At 52.2% G+C, this 21,931-nt stretch overlaps 1 protein-coding gene across 5 annotated transcripts in view; it reads right to left on the reverse strand.

The window, feature by feature from the left end:
- Positions 1 to 17,814, reverse strand: part of PAX5 (paired box 5) — a 188,873-nt gene extending 171,059 nt beyond the window's left edge. The window contains exons 1-2 of one of the 5 annotated variants that reach the window (XM_033123658.1): positions 17,097 to 17,814; positions 3,735 to 3,900 (exon numbers count right to left, since the gene is read on the reverse strand). In XM_033123658.1, the coding sequence (XP_032979549.1) occupies positions 3,735 to 3,900; positions 17,097 to 17,142 (212 nt within the window). In that variant the 5' untranslated portion in view covers positions 17,143 to 17,814. Of the gene's footprint in view, positions 1 to 3,734; positions 3,901 to 9,655; positions 10,796 to 17,096 lie in introns of those variants that run through there. The other 4 variants (XM_033123660.1, XM_033123661.1, XM_033123662.1 and 1 more) reach the window with 4 other exon arrangements.
- Positions 17,815 to 21,931: the final 4,117 nt, after the last annotated feature.

The raw sequence follows: 21,931 nt of genomic DNA on the forward strand, positions 1-21,931 counted from the left end.
TGAGTCAAATTGGGACCATAAGGCAAAACTCAACCTATTCTCCCTCTTCCTATAATTGCTGAAAATTTGTTGTTAGTCACAAACAGCTTTTTAGAAATATCTAAGAAAATACTTTTTTTGCCAGAAGTCTAGAAAAGTACCTAAATCAAGGCACCCAATAATCTCTGCAGCCTCCAAACATCCTTTGTATTTTACAATAGAAAGTCATTCGTTCATATCAATGCAACAACTCATTTGTTTCAGCGCAGTGCTCTACAGTTTACAGAGCTCTTCCTTGATTTGTCTTGATCCTCACACCAATCCTGAGAGTCCAGTAGGGTTTTGTAGAAAGGAAAACCGATGATTAGAAGATTAACTGACATGCGCAACTCCCTTCTAGAAGTTAAGGGCAACACCAGCTTTCAACACTGACTCTGAATCCAGTGCTCCTCCCACTAGATCAAACTACTGCTTTGGTTGTAAAAAGTTAAGCAATGATAATAATAATAATAATCCCTTGCAATTGTAGAGCCCTTTACTGTATACCAGGAATTTTAACAAGCATTTTTTCTTTCATTCACTCGCTACACCAATAGTCACCGAGTACCTGTTAGAACGGGCATTATAGACACACAGACAACCCTGTGTTGGATACTCAAAATATGTTCGTTGAATGGGACTGCAGTGTTCCGGCAACAACTGTGAAGGTGTAGCAGGATAAAGTGCCCCCTCACCCCCAGCACTTGCCCTGCTTGCATGGCTGGGGGTGACAGCACCCAAGACTCTCCACCCATCCCACCTGAGCAGTGCCACCCACAGAAGACTGTGCTCTTGACAGGAGAGGTTTCTGTCTTCCTTTTGACTGACACATGGGCCAGGCACTCAGAAGGCAACCCTGACATTCCAGGAAACCCTAGCTGGCAACTGTGTCAAGTGAGGATTCAGACTAAATAACCACCCTTTCATCTTAGCGAAACAGAAATGCATCCCTTTGGCTTGCACACAACAGACGAATGGCAGACCAACAGCAGCCACCAATACAGAGTGTAGTTCAGTGCAAAGAGCATTAGTTTGGGAGTAAAGAGTTGTAGATGCCAGTCAGTGTTTCTGACACTAACTCGCTGTGTGACCTTGGTCAACTCCCTTAGCCTCTCTGGGCCTCAGTTATTCCATTTGTGTAATAAGTGGAGGATGTTTGCTCTGCCTGCCTTTGCAGGGCTGTTGTGAAGACAGAAATGAAGGGTGAAGAAAAAGCTTTGCAAAACATAAAGAGCACGTGTTGTGGATTAAAATCCTCTGAGTGTTTATTACTGTGTAACATACCACCCAATTCCAAATGGCCTGAACCTCCCAGACAGGCTCTAGTGAAAGAAGACAACAGCCAGGCTTTCTGGGTGGATTTAAATGGGCCTCACATGCCACCAGGCTGTGCCTCTCAAGCCCCTCTGGAGCCTTGAGCTCTGCGGACTGAATGCCCACACTCCTGGCAGACCGCCACCTTCCCAAGGCGACAGGAGTCTCTGCCAGCCCCAGGGACTCTGCCTGCCTTGCCACGCAGCCTCTGAAAACCATGGCCACCACACACCACACACTCTCTACAATCCGTCACCCCATGTGCACCCATCAAATTCTTCAGTGGCCAAAAAAAAAAAAAAAAAATCAGTGGATGGAACAGCCCAGTTCAGAAATTCCCAGTCACACTGTTTTAGGTCTGAACTTGTTTCTTAAAAGGCAGTTCTAATTAGAGTGACATTTTGTCCACTGTGGTTCTTAGTTATGAAAATAATGAGCTATGAAATTCCAATTTATTGTTGACAACTTAAATGGCCAGGCACCGGAGCGGCGCGTAACTTCCGAGTGCCATTCTACCTAGTGACAAATCTATTCTGGGCCGCGGGAGGCTGCCAGCTGGGCCGGAGAAGGTCCCTGTCCTCTTCAGTCTCCAGGGGAGATCTGGAGGGTTCCTGAGCACCCAACTCAGCATGGAGGTGTCACCTCTGAGAAGGGCTCAGCGTTTTGCCCTGAGACGATTTCAAATAGCAAGCAAAATGTCGGCTTAGCAAAGATGTCTCAGCAAAAACAAAGGAAGAGCCTTCTTTTCTCTCTCTTTCTCTCTCTCCCCCTCGGTACAATGAAGAGGCTTCCCAAAAAGATCTCTAAGATCCATTTGGCTCTCGGAGTCTGACGCTGAGATAGTCTAAAATATTTCCCTTCTCTCTCTCTTTCTTTCTCTTTGTATCTTGTCTTCATTTCTCTTTGTTTCTCTTTTTAAAAATCAATTATTCCTTTTCGCTTTGTTTTCCCTTTTTCCCTCTTTCTCTTTTCTCTATCTCTGTCTCCTCTATTTTCTTCTACTCTCACTCTCATCCTCCGTCCAACAAAACCACTATCTAATAAGAACACCACGCTGACATCTGCCTTCCTCCTTGAACTCTGGCTGGGGCTTGTTTGCTTCTGAGTGCTAAACAGGACGGGAGCCCACAGCCTCCACCGCCGAGGTGACCTAAGACGGGCAGGGGAATGAGAAATAAACACCGGGATCAAGGTCCCTAAAGGGGCTGTCAGACCTCTGGCCCTGAAACTTCTTCCCTTGGCCTCCAGCAAGGCTCCCCAAGGTTAGAAACTGGTATTCCCTCCATCTGAGAGAATTTCTTTAATTCCAGCACATGGAAGGGAAAGAGCAAGCAGAAAGTCACGATGTCACTGACATACTTCAAAAATATTTCTTTTCTATTCAGGCATCTGTTCTCAAACCATAATGAGAGCTACAGGACAAAGGTTATTCTCTGACCCGGAGAGAGAAATCCTGAGAGAGCACTGAACAGCTAAACCCGAGACCGCTCATGGCTGCCAGGGCAGACCTATGACAACTTCACATGCCTGGAAACAAACCTGTGGCTTTGGTTTGGGAGGATGGTAAGGTGTGCATGGTCTGGGAATCCTTAAGCCCTCTTCCCTGCCTGAGTACTGACTGGCTGGCTGGACCCAGGTCAGTCACTTCTCTCTAGGTTTGTTTCCTCCTCTCGAAACTGCTTCTCTGGATGGTGCTGAGGTTCACCCGAGAAAATCAACAGGAGTGCTAAAAGCTGCACAGCCCTCTGGGAGAATCAACATTGTTAGTATTTTGCTTGCAGCAAATCGCCAGGTCAAGTGGCAACTTTCAAATGTCAGACTGGAGAGTTAGTATTTCTTTGAGTGTTGTTTTTTTTCCCCCTCTCTAATTTAATAGATACTTAGGATGCCTGTCACTACAAAGGAAACAAAACAGAAGGAAAATACTGCAGCCCAACATAATAAGGTTGATGACAACCCAAAAACTGATAATGACAGCTGACTTTTAAAAATGGTACATGCATTTGGAAAACATTAAAATGAAACATTGGATTCTGGTGATTTTGGTGATTTTAACTTGTGGATTTTCTACCCAGCCCCGCTCAGGCCCTGGGCTCACCTGAGATGTATAGGGGAATTTCCCAAGAATCTCTTACTCTTGGGTTCTTTGGAATAATTCACCAAGCTCTCAGAAAACGTCATACCTCCCGACTAAGTCTGCATTCCACATGCCACTGGGGTTTCCCAGGGCTACTTTGAATTGAACAGCCTCGAAAGGACTTTGCAAACTCTAAAGTGCTATGCGTGTGGGCAAACTGCCATCATGATTCTCACTAGGACACTGGCACGTTTGGACAGCCGCTGGGTCGTGTTTGAGGTCGTTATTTGAAAACTCAAGGGAAGCCTGGAGCTCCTGCCTTTACCTGCCAAGGATTTTGCTGACACAACCATGGCTGACCCGAAGCTGCCTGGAGATATCGCACGGCCTGACACCTTGATGAGCAAGTTCCACTATCCTTTGGCGGACTACATCCGGAAGTGGCCGTCCGTTCACAAAAACCCCCCCAAGCTGATTCACTCCTCCATGTCCTGAAACAGATCAGAAACAAAAGGCAAGGGAAAGGGTGGTTAGAACCAGTCACATAGAAGGTAAAACACGTTGCTAGTACCCAGAGTCCCTCAGATCAGAAATGGCCGCAGGCTCGATGTCTTGAACCTGGAGTCTAACCATGTAGACTACATGAGCACCTCGGATTACTTTTTAGAATTAACTTCAGCCTTTGTCCATCTTCAGCCAGTCAATTGGGCTACTGAGGGCAACCATCCCCATATTACGTTTCCTTTATACTAGCATTTTCCTTGTAATTTCTTTTTTAACAATGGAATGTGCGAAGACCTCAGTCTATACTAGGGACACAATTTATTACATACATGATGCTGCGGTGTAAGGAAGATCCTCAGGAGAAAAGACATTTGAAAATACGTCAAATTTAAAGAGAATGTTTAAAAATGAAACTCTTTTTCTTTTAACAAATATCTTTAAAAGTGAAAGGGTCCACTCCAAAAACTTCAGGGGAAAACAAATGTTTTTTAAACCAGCGATCTGATTAAGAGCTAAAGACTTTTTAAATTTTTTAAACTAGTCTCTGCAGAGACAAAACCCAACAACTGCCTAGATAAAAATGCTTTCTTTAAGAAAGTGAGGTCCATACCTCAATAAAGCTGGTAAAAAATAAATAAAAAAGGTGAGGCTGTTATGCATATTTGACCCCTGCACCTTCTCAGATCACACAAAAGAAATGGGTCAGAGGACCACATTCCACTCTACTGCACCAGAACTTATTATAAAGGAGTTTTTCTAAAATTTTGGAGTGTTTTGCAATTGACAAGCAGCTTTCAGTTGGTTCAGGGGCAATAAAGAAGCCGGAGAAGGCTTCTGAGTCCCAGGTTTCTCAAGGGTTCTGGAACACATTTTAAGTAAAAAAGAGGCTAGGAAAGTGTCCACCCAATAAGCTCCCTTCTCTTACATCAAGGTCCATCTGGAGGGAAACAGGATCCGAGTAAATGAAGAGCCAAACCAGTAAACACAGTGTGATCCAGTATAGCAACGTCATTGCCCTTGTAGCTGCTAACCAGCCACTAATATTGCTGAGGACTGTCAGAAGCCAAAGCGAAGGATTTACCAATGCTACTGGCAGCTCAGACGCCAAGGAGGAGGAACTCTCCTGAACTGGAACTTGCCTGGGACTGGACTGTACCAGGGAAGTCAGGGCATCTCAGAGGACACACACACACACACACACACACACACACACACACACTCCAACTCTAAAACATAAGAGAGCTACCTCTTCTCAGCTCTCCCCACCACCCCAGCACTCAACTACTATGAAGATTCACGAACAACATCTGAAATGAAGGGGGAAAAGGCACCCATTACGTAGCCTATTTGCTAACAATTGCCAAAGAAATTCATTCATTTCCCATGAGAGTCCGAATTGAATATTTCCCCAAATTTCCAAGCTCGGGCTGATTTCAAGGGAAAACACAGTTTTGTAGATAGTGACAGTACATCATTCGAATTCTAAGCTAGAATTTCTGATTTTCAAAATGAGCTTTAATTGGTTTTGGTTGTTCTAAACCACTCCAGATATAAGAAAAAGGAAAACCATCCCCAACAGGATTTTGCAGTTAGAAACACCACTGCATAGTTCACCTAAAAGAGAAAGACTGCAGCCACCCCTATTCAAGGGCCTTTAGAAGGCTTTGTTCTAGGGTTGGAAGCACCTGATAAAAATGAGTTATATGGATCTTTCAAGAACAGGCTGTATTTAAGAAGAAAGTAAATTCAAAATTGGTACAATCTCATCAGAAAGGACAAAAAGGAAGCTAAAATCACCCAGCACATTTGCAAGATAGTCCAGGCTTTGTGGCCCATCTGCAATAGTCTATTCCCTATACCAAAGGCAATTAAACTTTCTGCCCAAAATACAGTGGCAACCTTCAGAGGACTCAAATTCCGAGAGCAGTTCTACAGGACATTTGTGAGTTTTGGGGACCATTGTATCATGGAAAAAACCTCAAGGGTTGGACACTCAAGGTGTCCCCCACAAGCCTTCAAACCTTTTACTCCTGACCACAAAGACTACCAATACTCTTGCAGAGTCTGATCCACATGTGCACAGCTGACACAAGACCCAGGGGTGACCTGGGAGCCCCTGGAAAGGCCCCCAAACCCACTTGGTCCAGACATAGTCCTATCTAATAGAGCATTGTGAGGGTAGTAGGGAGGTGATTTACAATTGCGGTCTGAGATGGCAATGTCTCCCAGTTACCCTGAGATTGGAAAGAAGTGAAACTCTATGCCTGAGAGAGGGGAGGCAGGGTGGGGAAATAAAATAGGAAAAGTGAGGTGTGAGGGGAAGGGTGCAAAGAGTGGGGATTAAATGAGACAGACAGCGAGAAAAGGGAACCTGAAAGGTAAGCCTCACATTAGAAAAGCAGAGGAGGAGAAAAAGGAATGGATCAGCCACAACAAGCGAAGAAAAGAAAGGTCAGAGTGGTACACAGTGGAGCGCAAGGAGACCGGAAGAGAGAATGGAGGAAGCCCAGTAAAGGGGCATCAGGAGGACAAGGGACTTGTGTGGAGGGAGACCTTTGTTTTTTGGAACCCCAGCTCAAGCCCTGCATTTCCTCTGAGAAACCCAAGTCCCAGCCTCTACTTCCTGTGGACTCCAGCTGAGTGAGGGTTCAGGGTACTGGGGGTTCAGGGTACTGGTGGGGGGGAGACAGGCTCCGCTACACTTTTCAGGGCCAAGTAGAATGTACAGGAGAGACTGACTAAGAGACAGATGGAAACAAATCAAGGCAAAGACCAGGAAGCAGACACACAGATACAAGAGAAACACAGCCCCGCCCCCACAGGACTGACAGAAAAGGTTTGGAGGGAGAAGAGTTGAATTGCAGATGCCCCTTGGGCCTTTGTGGCTCTGGTCTGGAAGGGCCAGCCTCCACAGATGCTTCTCAGGCCCTAATACGAACATGCTGCCCACCAAGGGCCCTGTCCATACCCAGGAGTGGGCATAGAGTCTTGGGGAGAGGGTCTCTGCTGACTCAGCTGCAGATTGAACTCCAGGACTTACAGGGTCATTGAAATTCCTCCTAGTGTCACTGGTGAGGATGAACGAAGGGACACAGAGACGTGCCAACAGGAACATAGGGAAAGAGCCGAGATGAAATTTTCTTAATGGACTCTCTAAACGACAGACAGGTGCTGATACACATGGACAGTTGGGCCATAGATACAGATATAGTTAAACCAGACAGAGTGCATTGCACATCGTATGTGTATATCCACCCAGACAGTCCACTGTCCTCTCTCTGGAACCTGAGTCCCTCCCTCTCCTCTTCTGTGAATCCCTGAAGACCCAAGAACCAGCTCCAGCTTTGCCCATGTGAACTTCCTCTCAGTCCTTTTGTCTCTCTGACCTCAATATTATACTCTGTAAAATGGGTATAACTAAAGGTTTAGATAACACTCAGGTAGGAGACTATAAAAGTGCTTTATAACTGTTAACCATACCTATGGTAGGGAAACGTCTGGGAGGGAGGTAGGAGACCATTGTGCTGATGAAAGAGTCTGGAATAGCAGGTAGGAGCAGAGGAAGTCCATTTCCTGGCAGTGCCTGCCCTTCCCCCCACAGAAGCTGTCCTGCTCCAATGGGGGGGGGGGGGGTGTCAGGGGAAGAAACTGACTAAGGCCAGGAAGGAAAATGAGATGAGACTTGGTCCTTGCCCCTATTGCCCTAACGAACTCTAAGGATCTACTGTACACCCCACCCCCAATCGCCAACAAATTGGGGCCCCAGAGCCCGGCCTACATTGTGCAAGCAAATAGCTTTGGGTGACAGAATGAAAGGCACTTCCACAGAAGCCAGCTCTGGAAGCTGGGCTGGCTGGGGCCCAGCCTCACCGTACTGGCCGGGAGCTTAAAAATGGGAGGAGGGAGCATTTCTCAAGGAGGGGGAAGATGAAGTCTGGGAGGACAAGGGACAGAGACAGAGACAGAGGCTAGCAGCACCTGGAAGGAGCTGCCTTCTCCATCCTCAAGCACAGCTAGGAGACCACGGGGTCTGATGCTATCTCCCCAAGGGCTTGGGCAAGACCTTTAGGGCTCCTCTCTGCGCAGAATGAGGCAGAGAGGGTCTGTGGATTTCTACCGGCAAAGAGAGAAGCAAGCGCAGGGGCCAGCCCTCCCCATTTTGCCCCCCCCCCAATTGCTCTTTGGTTGAGCTAAGGGCTTGCCTACCTCTCAGAGTATTGACCCCAACTCGTTTGTTTTCTGGCTCACTCTGCGAGATCAGAGCCTCCCCAGAACCCAGCTCAAGTGTGCACAGGAGATGACTGCCGAGGGCGCTGGGGTCACTATGGACTGGAAACCGTTTTGGCACAGGCCCCAGACGATAAGGAATCGTTTGGGCTGGGACCGTAGCAAGCGGCTTTTCTGCACAAACCTCCGCACCGCTTTGGTGGATTACCTCCTACTCGGGAAATTGACACAAAGAGAAAGTGACCTGCCGGCAGCCAGCTCTGGCCGCCGGATCAGCATTTCTCTGCCTACCAGGCCACTCGGCCCTCCGGGTAAAAAACGGACAAATTCGCCCGAGAAAGCTCGCCTTCTCTGCAGCCGGGTCTCTGCTGCCTTTGTTAAATAGGGGACCCACAGCTGGGTAAGCAGGATCCTGGGCTATCTGAGAAGAACCTGTCTTGGGGAGGACTCCCAGCTGGGGATCAATCCTATGACCTGCGGTCCGTGGGGACCAGAGCTGGGCACCCGGCTGGACGCCGCCAAAGCCTGGCGCCTTGCTCCGGCCCAGCTCTGCAGTGCGCAGAAGGGAAACACGATTCGTTCCACTTGGTATTTCCTTGAAATCTCCGAATCTAATCCGGCGCTAACTCACCGTGAGAGGAACGCTCGTCTCACAGAAGGCTGTGCTAAAGGGTGAACTGGAAGATCCCGCGGGTCAGGCAGCCGGCCGGCCGATCTCGCCCGCGCCCAAAATGACCCTTCCCTCTCCTACACATGCGGCGCATTTCAGAAGGCTGGGGCTCCTGCATAGTGACTAATTGGCTTCTTCTTCTTGATTTTTTTTGGGGGGTGGGGGAAGCAGTCATCATAAGGCAAGCGCCCTGCAGAGAAGGACTTGATGGTGTCTTTAAGGGTCTGTGTATGAACTGGCGGCTTCTAAGCAGAAGCTCAGCTCAGGAACCTCTACTTCGTTGATTTTTCTAATAATCCTCAACTCCAGGACACCCTTGGAGCTCTGGACCTAGTGTCCTCGTTTACCTCTCAACTTCTTCCTTCACATATACAAGCACACAGGCAATGGTTGGGGCCCCACTTTCCCTCCAAGCCCGTCCTGATCAGCCCCACGGCTGAAAAGGAGCTATAAGGGTTGGGTAGTGGGGCGCTGTCTGACACACTGAACCTTTTGCTACAACTTCGTACCCTCCAACTAACTAGCCCGACCGGAGCCCTCTCCAGGTCCCAGCCAGGATTCTCCCAGCACGCTGAGATATCGCTGCCAGAGCCACCGAAAGGCTGCAGCTCGCTGCCTACATTACGCGTTGGTGGAGGCGGGATTCCCGGTGCCAGGTGCTCTGGGCCTGGGCGACCAGGCACGTTGTTCCACATCCCCTGCCTGGGAGCCCTGCACTTTGCAAACTTGACTGCTCCGCTACAGAAGTCCTGGGTCCTCCCAGCCTTAGTACCTGCCCGGCAGTCCGGCACCCCCAACCCCATCCCGGTCGGAGAGTGAGAGAGGAGAGCTCGCCGCCTACTTACTATGCATGGATGCAAACGGGTCGTGCTTACAGTGTATTTCCATCGGTGCGCTCCAGACTGCAGGCCGGCCCACGCCGCCGCCTCCCCGCGCCAAGGGGCTGCCCAGCGCGGCTACGGAGCCGCGCCGCCAGGCCAGGCACTGGGCTCAGAAAACACTGCTGGAGCTTCGGGGTCTCTCTCAGAGCCGCCCTGCCGGAGATCGCGGAGAGCTGCGCCTAGAGGCGGGAAACCGCGCTAGTGCAGTCCGGCTGGAAGCGAGGCGCCCAACTCCTGGTGGCTTCCCTCCCGGGCTGACTCAGGCGGCAGCTCCGGACCCGGCCCGGAGTGGCTGCGGCCAAGGCGCTCGCAGCTTCGGTGGCATAGCGTAGGGGCCTGCTTCCAGGAGGGCTAGGAACCCCTGGCCTCCCGTAGGAGCGGCTTTGAGGAGGCCTGCGGGACTCACGGCCCTTGGCTTCACTCAGGGGGTAGCGAGGCCCGCTGGCTGCCAGGCTGGTTCCGCGGCCTCGCTGCCTGTGGCGTCTCTCCTCGACCTGTCTGTCTCCACCGGATCCTTCCTCTCTCTGCTTCTCTGAGTCTCTGGGGCTCGGACTTGCAGCCTCAGCCTCTCTTCACCCTGCTCTCCCACGTCTCGGATGAAGTTGCTAAGAACTTCCTCTCTGTGGTGCTGGGGCCCAGGTGTTTTCGCAGACTCTTCCGCCACTGACGTTGGGGCTGAAACTCCGGAGTCCCCCGGAGCTTGTAGCCCTCACACCCCCGGACCCCGGAAGACAGTGGTGTCTTCAAAGTTCCCGCTGCTCCCCCATCGCTGGGACCAGGAATGGGGACAACAGCGATAGTCTCCTCCTCGCCTGAGTATCTGCCTTACGCCCACCAACTCTTCGAGCCCCGCTGTCCTCTCTCGGGGGTCTGGTTCTACTGTCTTTCATTCAGTTGCCTCTTCCGGGACGGCCGCCGCGCCTGCCCCAGGCGTGGAGCGAGGGACAGACGAGAGAGCGGAAGGTCCCCTCCACCAAGGCCGCCGGGGCTGCTGGTGCTTAGATGGAGCCGCTGTCGGCTTTACCCGCGTTGCTGCCGCCGGCGCCGGCGCTAGCCCTCCGCCTGTTCGGCGCGCACAGTGCGCCACCGCGCCACCCCGGAGCCGCTTTCAGGACCCGCTGCGTGTGGACAGCGCCGCCCGGGGCTCAGCCTCCCTCCGGGCGGGGGCGGGGCGGGGGCTAACATGCCAATCACGTTTCATCAAACCAATCGGAGCCGTGGCAGCCGGCCCTGGCCCGAGACGCCGCCCCATTGGCTGAGCAAGCGGCGGGCTCCGCCTGATTAGCGGATACTTGGGCAATAGGAGAGAATGGGAGGCGGGGCCCAAGCGGCGGCGCCACGTTCATTGACAAACGCGCGGCGCGAAGGCCTAGTGAAACGCGGCTGGACGGAGGGGGGAGGGGATCCACATAGTGCCTGGAGAGTCCTGCAGCAGGTCCCGCGGGAACCTGGCCTCCCCGCCGCGGCGTTGAGACCTTGGGACGCCTAGAAGGATTGCGGACAGCCGAGGCGTGGTGGAGGGGCGGAATAGCCTCCAGAAAATACATGCACACACGCAGCGTTTGTTGGAGAAAGACATGGAGCGCAGTAGAGATACGGCTTTCAATCAGACTCGCAATGTGCGCCCGTTCTGTCCTCAGTTTACTCTTCGGTAAAATGGGCAGAGTTGGCTTACATAGTCTTTCATGAAAGCTCCTTTCAGTGGAAACATTTCATAATTGTATCAAGAGCCTAAGTCGCTGCCGCTACCCTCGTCCACCACCCTCCCTCATTTTACCCCAGGGCCTACAACTCTAAGATCACCGAATGGCAGAGATGTTGGGGTGAAAGAAATCTCACATTCCTTTAAAGTTAATAACCAGGGTGCTCCTGGGGGAGGGAGCTATCTGAGGCTTTGGATCGGGTTGTCCAAGCACTGAGCCCTGAGCCCCTTTCCAGCCTAGACACTTGGGGGGGATAGTGATGCGCGCAGCCGAAGGCTTCTGTCCGCAGGGGCAATTCCGCATCTGGCGCATGGCCTCTTGGGAACTGAACGAACCCAGCGGTGTCCAATGTTAATGAGGGTCCTGAAGCAGGCGGGTGTGAGGGCGCATTCTATCTGCAAGGGCCGCGCCAAGCCACGCCAGGCGTGCTACCTACCATGCTGCAGCTTTCAGCTGTTGAGAAAACCCGACCTCCCCTCTCCGGCGAAGTTCTTACTGCTTTTAAGACAAAATGGGTGGAATTTATAGCAGAACCCTCCTGGTTCAGAAACGCAGGGTTTTTGTCCAGCGAGTCTCAGTATCTGTGCGGGGAAGGAGGGGAGGCCCTGCGACCACAATCAAAGGAACTAGTCTTTGAAAAGGAAGCATACGACAGCCAGTCTACACACAGGAGGCAATAGTTCTGTGAGCGGTTAATGTCTAGCAGATACATTGAAGACTCTCCTGCCCCAGCAGCTCATGGTCCCAAGTCCCATCATTTCGAATTCATACGCGATGATCCTCTGATATTAAACATAAATCCACCAAAACAATGGCTCTGAGATGCGTGTTCCAGGTTCGGGCTTGTAAGGAGGGCAGGGCACATGTTGACCCTGGGAGGATTCCCGGGCCATTCTCTGCTTCAGTCTCCTCTCTCTCTACTTCTGCCCCATTTCTCACTCCCCTACACCGGGTCGGTCCTCAGGCCCACCTTCTGTTCCTGCCCAGACCCAGCTGCCTCGGAACGGTAGATAAGTTTCCGGCCTGACACGGTCCCCACCCCCTCCAGGGCACAGCTGCGGGGAAACCGCCTCAGGCGGGCCTCTGGGGGCCCAGCAGGCTGCCATGAGCACTGGGGGGGGGGGTTGGGGGGGTGGAGGCGGCGTTATTTCTCCTTTGTCTGGAACCCCGCCTGTCCTTATCTTCACACCCCCACCCCGCCCGCCTTGGAGCAGCGAGATCGCAACTGCGAAGGACCAGGATAAGTTAGGGTTCCCGCGCTCTCTCCACCGCTGGCGCGCGGTGGATTGGAAGTGGCTAGATTTCAACGTGGCGTCTCTGCGTTTCCACCTGAGACTCAGGAGTGTGGGGACGCCCTGAGGGACGCCGTCAGTGACATCTCCACCTCCAGCCCCGCTCATTGAGTTCAGGGCTGGAAACTCAGATTCTAAAATCTTTGAACTCAAAAGGCCCCGAGGCTAAGCTTTCCCCATTTTACAGATACGGAACCCGAGGCCGAGGAGGAATGCGACTTGTCTAAGGTCACATAGCAAGTCCGGACTAGAGGAAAGGCAGTGAGCCGGGAACCTCTTTCTCAGAAACGCCTCTCCAGAGCCACTCTTGGGATGGAGGGGTGGGGTGGGGGAGGGTATGCTACTAAAATCAAAGAACCCAGCTAGGATATGCCCTCACAAACGGGTTTTCCTCCCCATACTTGTGCGGCTTGGACAGAATTCCCAGGGCGCTGCCGGGTGGGATGGAACCGCAGATACCCGAATAGGAATAGCTCAGACTCCCATTTCCCACAGAAGGTGTTCGGCTTCAGGACGGCGTTGGGCTGCCTAACCTGTGCGTGGAGCAACCCTCTTTGGCACAGTACGCTGCGCAGGGCAGAAGGAACTTCCCTCTGGGTCGGGGCTAATTCACTGCCTCCGGAGCGGGCCGGCCTCCAAAAACTTTAAATGCCAAGAGGCGCCACCAGACCTGATATCCTGGCCACCTAGCCCAGCCTTACAGACCACCAAACGGCGGCCCAGAGAAGTTACGCGACTAGTCCGAGATTACACAACGATTCCTTGATCAAGCCGGACTTCTACGGCTTAGTCCGGCCTCGGGAACCTTAGTACGAGCCCAAGAATCTGAGTCCAGGAGAATGACGAGCTGAGAGCTGGTCTCGACCGCGTTGCGCTGAAAGCGGTGGGGCCTCGCTCTGCGCAACAGTTGCGTGGTTTCGTTCCCCCAGCAGCACGACTTTGGGCCGGGCCCTGTGCTAAGTGCTAGAGACCAGGAAGGGAAACCCTCCGGGAAGAAACTCAATTTATGTAAATCGAATTGCCTTTGAAAGTTTTGCTATTGAGAGAAAGCCCATTGAGAATAATGTTTAAGGAGCTAAAACACCTTCAGAGAAGCGTCCACCTTGGTTTTCAGCCACAGAACCTGGCTTCACTCGGAACTCACTACCTCCCGTCTCCCGTCTCGCTACTCCAAGCTAGTCTCTCCATCGCCCCGCAGCTCCGGGGGGTTGGGGCTGCAATAGAGCTCTGTAGGCCTGAGATCGACTCCCGCTGCCCAAATCCAGCCTACTTCCCCCCTCTTGCTTGGGGCAAAGTGAGGCGTACAGGACTCAGATTCGTTGCTCAGTTCGGGAATGTTGAAGGTGACACAACCATCACTGTCCTAACTCGGTGGGTCCTCTCTAATTCTCATTTTAAAAGCATCAAAGAGAGAAATAAATTGATCCGAGGTTACACAACTAGTGGGCTCAGAGCTGATTCCTGCGCCTGGATTAGGGGGTCTGCTCTGCCTGGCCCAGGTCTATTTGTAGGAATCATTGAAATGGGTGATAAAAGGGAAGAATTTAACCAGATTTGTCTTTGTCAGAGTTTGTTATCATTACCAGCTCACCCCATAGGCCAGGGACTCTGGGACTACCTTTCTATCTCTCAAAGACTTTAGGTAGGGGACCCCTTCTCCTAGGGCTCAGCTTCCCCATGTGTCTAATGGGGAGGAGAATTCCTGAGATGAGGCCTCCCAAGGTTTTGAAAAATGAAGATTCATGGGTAGGGAATAGTATTATTTCATCAGGCTCATTCTAGAGCTGGTGGTCTGGATGCCATTGCCTAGTCAGAAAGTGTTCAGCCTGTCCTGGTCTCCCTGGCATTGGGACTCCTTAACTCCCACTGCAGCTAGTTTCCCCAATAGTAGTTTTTCTCCAAGGGGGCCCATGGAGGAGGGTGGGGTTCTGTCTCCTCTCAGCTGGAATGAGAAGTCTAATGGCAGGGAAGTGGCCTTCCAATCCTACTCCACCCATACTTCCTGCTGTATCATCTCAGTAAGTCTCTGGCTCTCTCTGGACCTCAGTTTCTCCTTTTTGGTAAGAGGATCCTTAAGACGCTCCTGCTCAGGGCTGACCTCACCGAATCTTGGGCTTAGAGCTAGAAAGGCATACACCTCTTCCCCATTGTGCAGATGGGGAAACTGAGCTCAAGTGATGAAATGGAATACAGTTATGAAGAAAGGAAAGGGAGTTCAAGCGGCCCATAAAAGGCCTCAAAGTTAGGAGAGGGAAGAAGCCCATGCAAAAACCCCAAAACCAGACTTGGATGCCCCCAGCCTGGCCAGCTTCTCGGCTCTCTCCTCTTCCTCAGCCGGGGCCCAGGCTGGTACAGACAGGCAGAAGTGCAGTGTCACCTGAGATGTCTGCACTTTCCCAGGCCCTTAACCCTACCGGCTTGAAGAGGGGGCGTGGCTTTTCAGATTTTAAAACTCTGGCCTGCCTAGGGCCCCCCAGCCACACCCAGGCCCGCCCCACTGAGGGATGAAATGCTTTATTGATTAAACGATTATTCAGGTGATTGAACTAATCAAAGAGCTCATCGACCGCCCTGAATTACATTCTTCATAGACAGCTTGTCGGAAAGGCAGCCAGGCCAGCCACGTAGACCCTCTCCTGGACCCTCATAAGCCTCTGACCCATTCTCAACCATCCACAATCCCTAGTCCAGGTACAGGCACCTCTGGCAGTCCCACTACTGAGGGACCCACTGGGGAAGAGGGGAAGAGTGAGGATGGAGCAGAGCACATTTCCAGGTTTCCCTTCCTACACCCTCAACGTGGGGAATTCTCTTCAATTCTGCCTCTTTCACCTCTGCCCTAACGTCTTAGTTACAATTTTGGAAACACATCTAGGCCACGGGAATTGTCCTGGGTTTAGGGTATAAGTTCACTCCTCTCTTTCTGCTTTCTGACCTATATTTGGGTAGAGAAGGGGGCTCACTGATCCACAGGAATGGGGGTTAGGAGAGTTCCTGCCAGCGACTGGAGTGTTTGGGTGGGGGTTAGCATATTTGGCCTAAAGAGTAAAAGAGGCTTTTACCTCCGGGCAAACAGAGGCCTCCTGCTGTCTGCCATCTCCGTTCAGATATAAACACACCTTACTCTACTCACACCCTGGGCCGGTAGGAGGCAAACAGGGCCTTGTGCTAGAAAGGCCTGTATACATACAGACACCAGAACTGGATGCCCAGGCAAGGCACACATGTCCACCCACTTGTGCTCTCCTCCATTGGAGTGGCAACCACAAGACAAAACCTGAGCACACAGTACACACACACACACACACACACACACAAGTCAGAGGCTTGTTTAGGTGAAAGTGAAGGCAGGCTGGGGGCCCCTAGAAACCTCTGTTCTAACCTATAGGCTGTCTGCTCTTACCTGCCAAGGAGACCCATTTATACAAATGGTAGGCTCAACAGTGCCCACGGAGAGAAGCAGTGCCCATTACACACTGAAGGTCTGCACACCCTGAATTCACATCTGCACACCTGGTTCTCCCAATAGAATGGGACCTGAGACTGACTGTTCACAGGCTTACCACAACAAACCCCCACAGGCCCTAGACCCATTTCTGTGCCTAGAGGCTGGCACTTTTGTGTACATTGGCATGTACACAGTGAACAGCTGTTGACATCCAAAAATGGAGGGGTCAGTGTAACCAGATCTTTCTCACTTCCAAAATCACTTGGGATATGACAGGTGAACACAGACTGTTAAAGGAGTAGATGTACACCCAGACACTTATCCAAATTATATATATATATACATATATATATAATTTGGATTATATATTATATATAATATATGTATATATACACATATGTATATACATATATATGTGTATATGTATATATGTATATATATATATATATATATATATATATATATATATATATATATATACATGCCACTCATAGACACACATTTTGGATACTCGGCAGAACAGTACCCAGGAACACCAACTCATAAAAACACACACTAACACACTCAGGAATATAAAGACACACACAGGCACATAAACTCTTGGACACACACTCAGACGTTTGAAAATACATATACAGGGACACACAAACTCACTGTCACTCATGCACACTCTGAATCCATATGTAAACACACAGGCTCAAACAAACTTTCAGGTCCCCAAATAGACATCTACATAAACATTCAATAATAAAGAAAAAATAGGCAAACTCTCAGACTCTTGGACTGATGCAGAAGTCTGTGAATAGATTGGTGAAAAGACATACAATCGAGGTGCAGACAAACATGCAGTCAATCCTGGCGAAAATGAGGCGCACCCCCTCCCCTAGGGCGGACACACGTCAGGATCAGCGCCCGACTGGGTCCGGTAGTTAGCGTGCCTGGAGCCCGTACCGAGGTCCTACCTGTCCTGCCGGTCCGAGGAGTTGGGTAATTTTTCTCTAAATCCATTTTGATTTTTCAGAACTTGGTGGAAGGGACAGAGGGGAAAAAAGTTTCCACTTTTTTTGTGCTTCTTTTTTTTCCCCCCCTCTGGTGCCAGGGGCCGCTCACAGGTCGGAATAATTCAAGCCTTCCGCTCCCCCGCCGAGCTGGGGTAGCTGATCACTGAGCTGAAACTAAACGTTTTAGGTGGAAAAAAAGCGTCCGAAGGCACCGTGAAATGATTAAGGAACTAAAGAGCTTCTCGCCATGTGAGATCATGTCCTGTTCTCGCCAACATCACAAGATGTCCCCAGACACGCCGCGCCCCCAGCGTGCGGCCCCGCACTGCGGGCCCAGAGCGAGGCAAGGCTGTCCGCGCCGCGAGGCTGGGCCTGTTCAGCTGGCCAGACGGGGCGAGCCGGGCCGGACCGGGCCGGAACAGTGCCGAAGGCCGGGAGAGCAGCAGTGCCACCGCCGCGCCGCCCTGGACTTTTATAGAGGGTTGGGGGGAAGGGAAGGAAGGCTTCAGACAACCGGGAGCTAGCCCGCGCACTTACGGGAAGGGGCCGACCAAAGGCGAGTCCGGAGCCCTGGCCTCACGGCAGCACCTTCTACAAACCCCTATGCCTTGGTGTCGCGGCCCTATGCGCAGTGCGCGGGGCCGGGGACCCCTCTAGGTGCAAACCCTGCCGTGTAGGCGGGTGCCGGGCGGGTTTTTGTTTTTAAAGAAATTAACCAATCTGCCAAGCAGGTGCTTTTGAGGGGGTTGGGGGTGCGAAGGCAAGCGGTATTGCCAGGCATCCAGTTTCCTCAGATTCACCCCTAGGGCGGCGCCCGCCCCCAGAGCGCCCAGCCACCCCACCCCCCAACCCAATTTGCAGTTCTAATACTATCGCTGGGTCCCTGACTCTAGGGCAGTGCCAGAATCCTAAAACCCCCTGGTCCCACTCAGACCCCTGGTCGCAGTTCTCTTCCCCACACCATGTCTCATTCTGGACCAGTGCACAGAAATTAAGCTGTGAAACGCTGAAGATAAAATCTGGGCCTCCGCTTTGGAGCATCCGGGCTGAGCAGAACCATCTCAGGAGGTGCTGGAGATTGGCGGGAGTCCTAGACAGTTTACCCTGGCCCATAAATAGAATCCCTTTGCCCTCAAGCCCCAAGACGTTGCGGCGTCCACGAGTCCCAGGACTTGATTCCAGAGGGGAAATCAGCCCGAGAGAGACCCGGCAGAGGTGTGGCATGTCCAGCCCGCTGTCTTCGGCCCAACCTCAAGATCTCCCTTCTCTCCCCCTCCCCAGTCCCGAGTCCAGCTGCTGGGCCACTGGAAGCCCGTGGGGCCCGGTTGCGGGGTGGTCGCAGGGGCACGGTTCTCCAGGGGCGGGGATGGGGGTGGGGGGTGGGAAGCGCTCCGCAGGAGGACTCTTGGCCCGCGGGACAATGGCAGTTTCGGAAAGTGAATCGCCCTCAGCGAGAGTGTTGTTTGTTTGTTGGAGGGGGTGGTCACGAGGCCACAACCTAGGGGGAAGAGCCCAGAGCTCCAGAAAAGGGGTGGGGGGCGCAGCGGGGACCGGACATCGCTGATCCACTGAGCTGATTTCGCCACAATCGGAAACGTGGTTGGGAATTCCCGGGCGGCCCCCACCACCACCACCAAGTAGTCTGCGCAGCCCCCCTGCGCCGTCTCCCTCCTGCAGCCTGCGGATCTGGGCCCCAGTCCGAAGATTTGATTTTTGGTCATCTTGGAGGGCTCGATTCTTCCCCTCCGCAGCCTGGCCCTAGCCCCGGCTTCCTGCCCTTCGGCTTAGCGAGCGCCGAGAGGCTACGCCAAGGAAGAGCGGCCTGTCCGCAGCCAGAGATCAAAAGCCCTCCCGGAATTGACATTTCACCCTGGTCTGGGGGCGGGAGTCGTTTTGTTTTGTTTTCTATTTAGAGAGTTTGTTTTCTTTTTGTTTTCTCTGAGTTTTATTTTCATTATCTATGAGAGAGTCTTTTGTTTCAGGTGTTTTGCGTGTTTTTTCGCGGATTTCATTTTAGCGGGTGTTGCTTTGTAAGTCTTGTTCTTTGGGGTGGGTTTTGTTTTCTGTCTTGTGTGTTTTGATTTTGTGTGTGTTTTATACTCTGTCCTTGTAGGTTGTCTTTCTGTGTGTCGTTTGGAAGGTTGTTCCTTCTGCGTGGTGCTTTGATTTTTGTATTAGTGGGTGTCGTTTGTGTGTTTTACGTTAGGTGAATTTTGTGTTTTGTTTTCTTCGATTTTGATTTTGTTTTTATAAACCGTGCGTTTGGATGGGGATTTTGGTTTATGTTTTCGTGTGTTGGCTTTAGTTTTTGTGTTTGTGGGATGCTTTGATGAGGTTTGCGTGTGTGTTTCGGCTTTGTGGAGCTTTTGGATTAGGAAAGAGACACCCGCCATTACTCCGCTCCAGTTCGCACCCAGGAAGGGCAGAGGATTAGGCCAAGCATCACGAATGGTGGATTCTCCGTGTTTCGAAATACCTGACCCCCGCGCCGCCGCGTGCTACTCTGCGCGCTCCAGATCAACGCAAAAAAAATATTGTGCGTTCCCGAGGGGGCGCCCGCCCTTAGTCATAAAAACGCGGGTCATGTGTCGCTAGTGCCCAAGTCAGAATTCACAGAGCCCCCCTTCGCGGAGTACCCAGGCCCAGCCGCCGCCCTGTTGCACACTCTGTTCTCTGCGGGTGCATCTCCCCTAGCGCCTGGTCAATGTGCTTCTGACCTCCCCGACTCCCGCCGCGTTAGACCAAGGGCCGGCTCCCGGCCACGGAGCAGGTGGCAAACCTCTTCGGAGGACACGGAACTGACGCTGCGGCCCTAGAGATACTGGGCAGGGGGCTAGGGATGCGTGGAGTCGAGGCGTCGGGACCCCCGAAAAATCCCCCGTCTCATTTGTCTGCAGCCCTAGGATCCTCGAAACACAACTCCAGTCAGCTTTCGGTTTGCAGAGCCTGCCCAGGTTTGCATCCATACACACATAAATCCACACTCGAACATACGCATACACAGCTAGAGAGAGCCAGCGCTTTGGTAGCAGCGGCCTGCATGGCGGAACCTGCGTGGGCACCACCTCCAGGGGAAGCCAAACTGTAGTGCCCGGAAATGTTCCAAGGACGGAAAAGGCATTCTTTCTGTCCACATTGCCAGAACTTCAACCTCGATACACCTGGATCTGTTTAACGCTGCTTCAGGGAGAAAAGGAAAGGCAAATTTAAAGAGGCAGAAAGACATGCTAGCTAAACCGGCGAGGGAATGCGGGAGAATCTATAGAGAAAAAAACAAATAAACTTGGGGAGGAAGAGACAAAACTGTGGGCAAAGGCAGACTGGAGGCCCAAGAAAGGGGCTGGCGCGGAAGCTTCACCGGGCCCTGCGCGCTCTGGCATTTTCTGAGAGGGAGAAAGCAGAAACCGAGAACAGAGTGACAGGAAAAGAAAAGAGTCACAGAAGGGGTTGGCCTACGCACGCTGCCAGCTTCCCTCTCTGCCCTAGGACGCAGCAATTTAGGGAGGGGGAGGCCGACGTCGGGACGTGAGGAGCCTAGGTCGGGATCTTCTACTCAGCCAGGAGACAATCGGGGACTCCAGGGCTTGTGGAGCGGGGACTGTGGCTGGGTTCCGGCCCGGCGCCCCCCGCCACCCCCAGCACGAAATCCAGCAAAGGTTGGGCCACGGCGGTCCGCCGCTGGGCCTCCCCTCTGTGCGAGCCCTGGGAGAAGCCGCGGGGAACGATCCTGGCCTTTGGGGCTCTGGGCTGCATGGAACCCGCGCTGAGAGTGGGTGGGAGCCGACGTCCAGGCAAGAGGCGAGGAGAAGGCCCCGCCCTAAAGCTGGGGGCCCAGTTCTGGGGGCTGCTGAGGCCGCAGCTGGACTCAGGATTCCAGGTCCGCGCTGCACGCACGTGGCCCTGAACCTTGGGCAGGCGGGCCCATAATGCCCAGCCCCGCCCCGCTTCGTTTGCGGGGCCTGGATGGTGTCAGGATTGAGGGTGGACGCCGAGTCGCGGCGAGTAGGTCCCTCGCGGTACAAACTTGGGGCTAGGGATGGCGCCCGGGTGGATGGGGACGCCTCTCCACTTACAACTCCCTGGGAGCAGAGCGCAAAAAGCGCGCAACGCGCGGGCCCGTCGCCGCCGCAGGGTTTCAAGCGGCGCCCGCGGCAGAAAGGGGCTGAAGAATGGTTTGGGTCAAAGCACCGGTTTCTGCTGCTAGTGGGGTCCTCTACGCGTAAAGGGCTTCGAACTCTGGCTGCTGGCTCTCCTGGGCAGCATGTGCTAGCGGCTCGCCGCTCGGTTGCCGCTGGAAAACACGACGGGTCTGTGTTCGCGGAATCTGGTGCTTATGGTGGGTTATTGTTATCGTTGATTACTTTACCGCCTTTCTTGTTTTAAGTAAAAGTGTTATTGGGAGAAGCCTCAAGGAGTGTACACCTGGGTGGTTTGGATGGGTTAATTTTAACTCAAATCCAGTGATTCAATTCAGTTCCACGACTGGTTTCCAGTGTACAGGTACACATGGCAGATGTCAGGTGTATGCTGTATACGTATGTCCAGAGACGATTTGAAGGCAACTCTTGGATAATTTTGAGTTAAAATTCACTCTCCTAGAGTTACATTAGAAATGTAATATGAAAAACAGACAGTTAAATTTAAAATTTGCCAACACGTTCCAGCAATCCACTATCACCCAAGAATCCAAAACGGGGCATTGAAAAGATTTACTGGCACTCTGCTTGTTTAACATTGAAAACAATTGTAAATCGTTTTATTTGTTCTTATATTTTTTTCCTTTTAAATTTAACAAT

The sequence above is a fragment of the Rhinolophus ferrumequinum genome, chromosome 12, assembly GCF_004115265.2.
Source record: "Rhinolophus ferrumequinum isolate MPI-CBG mRhiFer1 chromosome 12, mRhiFer1_v1.p, whole genome shotgun sequence".
Classification (NCBI taxonomy): domain Eukaryota; kingdom Metazoa; phylum Chordata; class Mammalia; order Chiroptera; family Rhinolophidae; genus Rhinolophus; species Rhinolophus ferrumequinum.